At 39.4% G+C, this 6,778-nt stretch overlaps 1 protein-coding gene across 2 annotated transcripts in view; it reads left to right on the forward strand.

Moving 5' to 3' along the window:
- The window catches only part of EGFL6 (EGF like domain multiple 6), a 43,619-nt gene extending 38,898 nt beyond the window's left edge, over nt 1-4,721 (forward strand). Inside the window, exons 10-12 of one of the 2 annotated variants that reach the window (XM_054188925.1) lie at nt 1,023-1,121; nt 2,568-2,833; nt 4,074-4,721. In XM_054188925.1, coding sequence (XP_054044900.1) covers nt 1,023-1,121; nt 2,568-2,833; nt 4,074-4,169 — 461 coding nt within the window. In that variant the 3' untranslated portion in view covers nt 4,170-4,721. The remainder of the gene's footprint in view (nt 1-1,022; nt 1,122-2,567; nt 2,834-4,073) is intronic. The other variant, XM_054188927.1, reaches the window with a different exon arrangement.
- Nucleotides 4,722-6,778: the final 2,057 nt, after the last annotated feature.

Raw genomic sequence — 6,778 nt, forward strand, 5'->3', positions numbered from 1 at the left:
AGGGCAGCAGCATCCTCCTGGGGAGTTACCAGACAAGTGGGCAGGGGCTGAAAGGCTGTGATTGGCTGTAGCTGAGATTATTTTTAGGACAAGGTGGGTTTCACCCAAAAACAATCCACAAATGCTTCCAAATCTTAAAAGAAAATTAAAAAAACCCAACAAAATAGACTGATATGCTGTCTGACACAAAGGGTAAGATACTGGGTTTCTTCCAATTCAAATGCAGTACTCTCAGAAACAACGGATTTATACAGTAAAGTTCTCTAAATGCCATGTACTGCACTTCTCTGTCTCATGATAAAATACATGAAAAGAACAAGAAGGATGCCTCTTTCTGAGGAAAGTCAAACGGCTGATGTATTATTCTTAATCTGATCTGTCATGCTTGCCTTGCACAGTGTTTCTTTCTCTGTGTATGTAATGCTTTTCATCTGCGCAGTCACGAAGGCTGTGGTGTGCTCTGGGTGGCACCCTTTTTCAGTGTGCTCTAAAGGTCAACTGATTTGGGCTATTCCCAGCTCCATGGAGGATGAGTATCAGGTGCTAGCATAAAGGATTCCTCTCATGGGAGGCCAGCTTTTCTCTTTCAATGGATAGAACTGGAGCTCGAGCATCTTGGCTGATTACAACTACAGCAGTATAACAAATGGAGGGAGGAAAGCTCTAAAGTTGGCAGATCCCAAACCATTTATCATGCAAGAGTTCAAAACTAACACCTCCAACTATATGTGGCGATCAGCAGGCACTCAGTGGACAGGAGTCACAGCATATAAACTCATGTGCAGATGGGAGACTGGCAGTAAAAAGACACAACAGATTTTCTTGTGAGTTAAAGAAAGAACTACCACATAAATTCTAATATTTTCTCTCTTCAATTTAATGTAGGTCATCACTATGTGAACTCTGATTGTAGATAATTTTAGAATGACCTATGAATTCATAACTGGGTGAATAAAGAGCAAATTATTTTTATCAGTACTTATGATATAGTGCTCCTCTTATCTCCAAGTCTCCATTGCCAGTTTTTTTTGCAGTTGATTGCAGCTTCAGTCGAGGGGTCTGCGACTGGAAACAAGATGCTGATGATGACTTTGACTGGAATCCTGCTGATCGAGATAGAGGTATTTAAATATTTGTCGTTTAGTTATGCTTTGATTTGATGGCTCACCCCCCCAAAAAAAAGGGGGGATGGAGGGGAAAACGGAATCAAGAATTAGCTTTCCTATCATAGAATCATAGAATAGTTAGAGTTGGAAGGGGCCTAAATATCATCTCATTCCAACCCCCCTGCCATGGGCAGGGACACCTCCAGTGGGTTATCTTTATAAAAGAAAAAAGGAGGCAGAGAATTCTGGGAGTGGTAATCGTTTCTTTGAAATATCCAGTGGCAAATGGTTATCAGCAACATATTTCAACACAAATGTATCAAAATATGAGAAAAAGGATTAGAATATAGCTGTTCAGAATTGCAAGGTACAAGGCAATGGAAACCTTATTAGTTACGCATTGTGTCTCTCCAAGACCGGTAGGGCGTTTAACCACATATCTGCCATGTAGATGGATGTGGCAATCCATGGCTTAGACAGCACTGTGATAATTGCTCAGAAATCTCAAACTCTGCAAGACAAATGAGTGACGGCATTCCTCAGAATGAGCCAAGGGCAGTGGGCTCTTCAAGAACAACCGATACCTGACGTGGTACCGATGCCAGGCCTGCTAAAACCTGAGAGAGAGCTCTGCGAGTGCAATGTGTGACTGTTGTGCTGGTGTATATAAAAAGGTGGGGCTGAAGAAACTTGTTTGAAAGGATGTCTCTTCCCCTGTGACACAGGAACCGTTGCAGAACTTAGTGCAGTAGGGACCAGTGGATCCTGCAGATCCTACAGGCGACCTGCTCCAGTTCCTACACACACGTAGCCTCCATCTTCCCTCACGGTCTTTCCATCCCAGTCTTTCTTCAGTATCCCTTCTGCTCCTGCTGTATATATTTCCTTTTCCCCAAGTCCCTTCTCTGTCCTGTCACTTCCAGGAAGACTTGACCCTGACCTTAACCTCCCCAAACTTATATCTGCTGATTATGACTTTATTTATGGGCTCAGATGGTTTAGCCCTTTATCACTTTGTGGATCTCTGTCATTTCATTGGTCCTCCAGGATTTGGGGAATAAACTGTCAGTTCCTTTATGAGTTTGTCATCACTGCAGGGGACAGTGGAGAAAGTACTGAGATAGCTCAAGTACTGGAAATGGTCTGAACTCAGAGGCACAGCAGCATCTTTCAGGCTGTTGCATTTGAAAAACTGATACGATTTTGCCTTTGAAAGGTAGTGCAAGGAAGAATGACTGTAATTGCCAATGAAATACAAACTCATGTCCTCTGTAAACTGATCTGACTTCCAGCAGCGCAAGCGTATTCCTTGTAAAATACACTCCCTGCTGCTTTTCTCCAGTCTGACTTTAAAGTATTGAAGTAACACAGCTTCCACGTATTTTCTTAGCAAATACATATTCAATTTGCTAATACATAAGTCCATTAAAGATGTGTTTTCCTGTTTTTTTTTGTTACAAGGTGATGGGTACTACATGGCAGTTCCAGCCTTTGTGGGGCACAAGAAGGATATGGGGCGTCTAAAACTTCTCCTCACCGACCTCAAACCAAAGAGCAGCTACTGCTTGATTTTCAGTTATCGGCTTGCTGGCGAGAGAGTGGGGAAACTTCGAGTGTTCCTTGCAAACAAAAAACCCACTCCTGTCTGGGAGCAGAACAAAGGAAAAGATGAAAGGTGGAGAACTGGAAAAATAGATATATTTCAGGGGGCTGAAACAACCAACAGTGTAAGTGTAACATGATTTATAAGCCAACTACCATAATCAACATAACAGCTTAATTTCCTAATCCTCAAGTGTTCCACCAACTGTTTTATAGGCATCGCTTACTGGCAATTGAAAGGCTTATCTGAAATGGGAAACAGAAGCACAGATTTTAGGAGGCAGAAAAGTTACTATCCGGTTGTAATTTCAGAACTGAATTACCCCAGTTGGTTAGAACACTGATGCCAGTAATACCGTCATTTTGTAAAAACTGCATCAGATCATAAATTAACACAAACAATGAAAATCTCTCTTTAATATCTCATGCAACAGAAACATATTTCCAGCAAACATATGTTGTTGGAAAAATGAAAATTATCCCTTTTTCATAGAAGAGGATGCTCTCAAACCACGCTAGGCCAGATAATTAGTGCAAGGGGAGACATCATGTATAATCAAGGGTGGCCAATTGCCCTAGGAGCAAGACATACTAGCTAGCCAGCAGGGAACACTATGCACTGATGTATGTCTGAAAACTGCCTCAATCAGGGCTTCAGATAGTTTCTCCTTGAAGTTCTAGGGCCTGGTTTTCTTTTATGTGGCTGAACATTTTCAGTGCTGTGTAAAGGCTTCCACTGTATAATTGAATACTGTGATTATAAATGAAATGCAAGCTCTTTTCAAGGTTCTTTGCACTGCTGGAATGATATAGAAAAGCCCTTACATAAATGTAAATCAGACTATAAAAACCCCAGCCATCGTATTCATAAAAATGAACCTACTTTCTAGATACAATATACATACTATACTATACATATACATACTATATATATAAAAAAATATATGTAGTATATACACTATATATGTAGTATATATAAAGTATATATATCTCTCAAAACTAAGGATCAAAATAGATTGAAAACAAAGAGCTGTAATGCCTTCAAGAAAAGGAGTGCGCTAGCATCCCATACTGTGGTAAAACTACATTATTATAAGAGGATTTCACTCAATTTGCATTTTCTCTGTACAATGGAAATAAGTAATCTTATTAAAGGAATCCATTCGGTATTGTAAATCTGCAGAAGATTATCAGTCTAGTTCAAATAATACACAGAAAATCTAAGAACTGCAAGGATTTAAGTCATTAAGTCCTGTATTGTGGTAAAACATTTCTCAAATATAGCATTATTATTAATTAACATTACAAGTTGCTAAATGGTTGGATAAATGACATTTTGACAATACCTCTCTTTTCTTACGACAGGTCACTTTTGAATCAGAACGTGGGAAGGGCAAAACTGGAGAAATTGGAGTGGACAATGTTATACTAATTTCTGGCCTATGCCCAGAAGATACCTGATAATGGCTATTGGAGTATACCGGATTTAATCCTATTTTTAATATTTGCCTTACTAGTAGCGTATTTTTGTATAATTTTCTTTATAAAAACCAAAACCATGAAAACTGTGCCTTGAACTTAACGCAGCAATGCAAACAGAAAAACTGACGTGCAAGAAGCAGAGTACACTTTTTTAATGAGTTATTCTAATACACGCTTTGAGTGTAGCACTACTGTATTTTATCACTCAAGGTCAGGGTTTCTAAAGTATTATTTGTCTAGCTTTTTTACAAATTTTACAAGCTTTTATTGCTTAAAGTCCTTTTCAAGACTATTCTTAAGTCTTCTATTTCATTTTTTCTACTTCACGAGGACATCGAGCAGTATTTAAGAGGATGTTACTACTTCTGGTGACATAATTTTAACTTCCTACTTAGTTTGTAGATATTCAATCTATTCAACAAGTAAGAGAAAAGAGAGGAGCTTTATTTCCTTCTTGACGGAGCTATGCAAATTGCAAGTGGAGTCATGTCTTTGAGGAATATTTTCATTACTAATAAAGAATGTAAAATACCTTGTTTGTCATCAATGTCTTTGAGTCACACAAATCAGTATTTAGAAATGATCCCTTTATAGTTTTATAAGCGTGTAGTGTTCATCTTTAACAGATGATGTTACCAACTGGCACTGAAAAAAAAGAACAAAAAGAACGACCCATTATTAGCACTTTAAAAAATTCACACTATGTACTGACCTTCAGGGAAAAACTAGTTCCTGTTGGATTGTAGGCATACTTTACCCCACAGAGGTATGAAGGAATAGTTTTCATTTTCCAGTAGACAGTATAGCCTAGTGCCCACACGATAACGCTCCTTCTTACACAACTGAAAAAAACCCCTCTGCTGCAAGTCCCTTCATGTCCCTTCAAATTTCAGCAAAAGGGATGGAGACTATCTGCCATCGCCAGCAGCAAGGAGGTGAGAAGAACCTCTCCCACAAACCAGGAGCTGCTGGCCTGCCACCCCCACCACGCTTTCCCATGAACACACACATGTACACGTATACATACACTTACATGTACAGGCACATGTACATGTGCATGTACACATTTGAGGAGGGCCTAGAATCCAGGTTCCACCTCTTCTTAGAAGAAGTTGAATGACAATGCTGTGGAGGACAAAACCATCTTCTGTCTTGTGATCTCTTCTGAAAGTAGGTGGTCTGAATCCCAAGAGGACAGAGATGCCCATGGAGAAGGCCTAGTTCAGGCAGTGCTCCGTTAAACGTGCATGCATGCATTTTCCTCGTGGTTAGCTCTGTGTATCCCCTTCTAGGTTGACTGCTCACTGTTTATTATTAGTGATGCTCTTGATTTTGTTTCCTGTATGAAGAAAGGGACATTCAAAACAACTGAATAGAATTTTATAGAGAAATACTGAAGAACCCTGAAGAATTCAGCCTATACGAATCTAAGCTTTTTAAAAAAATACAACTCCAACAGTTCAAACACCTTGAATTGCAACTAGTCAGGGATGCTTGAGACATTTCTTGTTGAAATACAATATTTTTGCACTTCGCACACAGTTCAGGAAAGGGTAAGCAAGACTGAAAATGTCTGAAAAGTTTACAATAGCTATGTAATCAGGAAGTGCTTGTTCTTCGCTAGAACTAGTCTGTGTTACAAAACAGGTGCTCTGAGAACTGTACGTGGACTTCACCTTTGACACGTGAATTTCTTTCCTGGTGTCTCTGGAGGTGCTGAGGCAATTACAGAATAAGACTTGAGAGAACCAAATTCTCTTTAATCTCAGACAAAGACCCTGGGAGTTGCAAAGCACAGGGAAATTTCCCTCAGTAGTGGAGGACTGTGATCTCAGGATGCCTGAAGAACCTGGTCAAAATGAGGCAGAAAAGTGAAACAAGTATTTTTCTGGACCCAGTCCTCCTTGTCTGACTCTCCGAACTACCCTTACTGAAGACTGAGAAAATGAAAGATCAATTTTATTGAAATCGAATTCTGTGTCTAGCTTCAAGCAGCAATAACTTACACATACACAGTGCCCCTAAAGCCTAAGAAGCCTAAGAATTGTTACAGTATTGAGCATTACAGTGCAAATTATATATTTGAAATATATACGTGGAGCAAATTGAGTCTACCTAAAAACATGCAGCTAGGCATTTCTTGCACGTGCAGTTACTTGGCATGGAAAGATAAATACTGCCTGTGGGAAGGCATAATGTCTAAAGACTATTTGCTCAGTAGACAAACAATAGAGAGTAAACACAATGAACATGGTCTGATATGGAGCCAGATATGATGATATTTATTTGTTGTTGGTGGAATTGTAGCCCACCATGAATCCTGACTGTGACAATTACTTTAGGAGTAGCATTCCACCCAAAAGGCAAAATAAAAAGCAAAGGTTTTGCATTTTATGGAACGGGTAAGAAAATGATTTGCACAGATCAGCACGGACTGCAATAGCTGCCATAAGGCTTTCTACAGTAGATGAAGAAGTTGTTTCTCATTTGTTTGCAATGGATTGTCCGATACACGACAGCTTGCATCACAGCAGATCATAAAAATAACTCTAGCATAATAAGATCTGAAGAGCAAAACTGAAACCTTT

Source organism: Rissa tridactyla, chromosome 1, assembly GCF_028500815.1.
Source record: "Rissa tridactyla isolate bRisTri1 chromosome 1, bRisTri1.patW.cur.20221130, whole genome shotgun sequence".
Taxonomy (NCBI): Eukaryota; Metazoa; Chordata; class Aves; order Charadriiformes; family Laridae; genus Rissa; species Rissa tridactyla.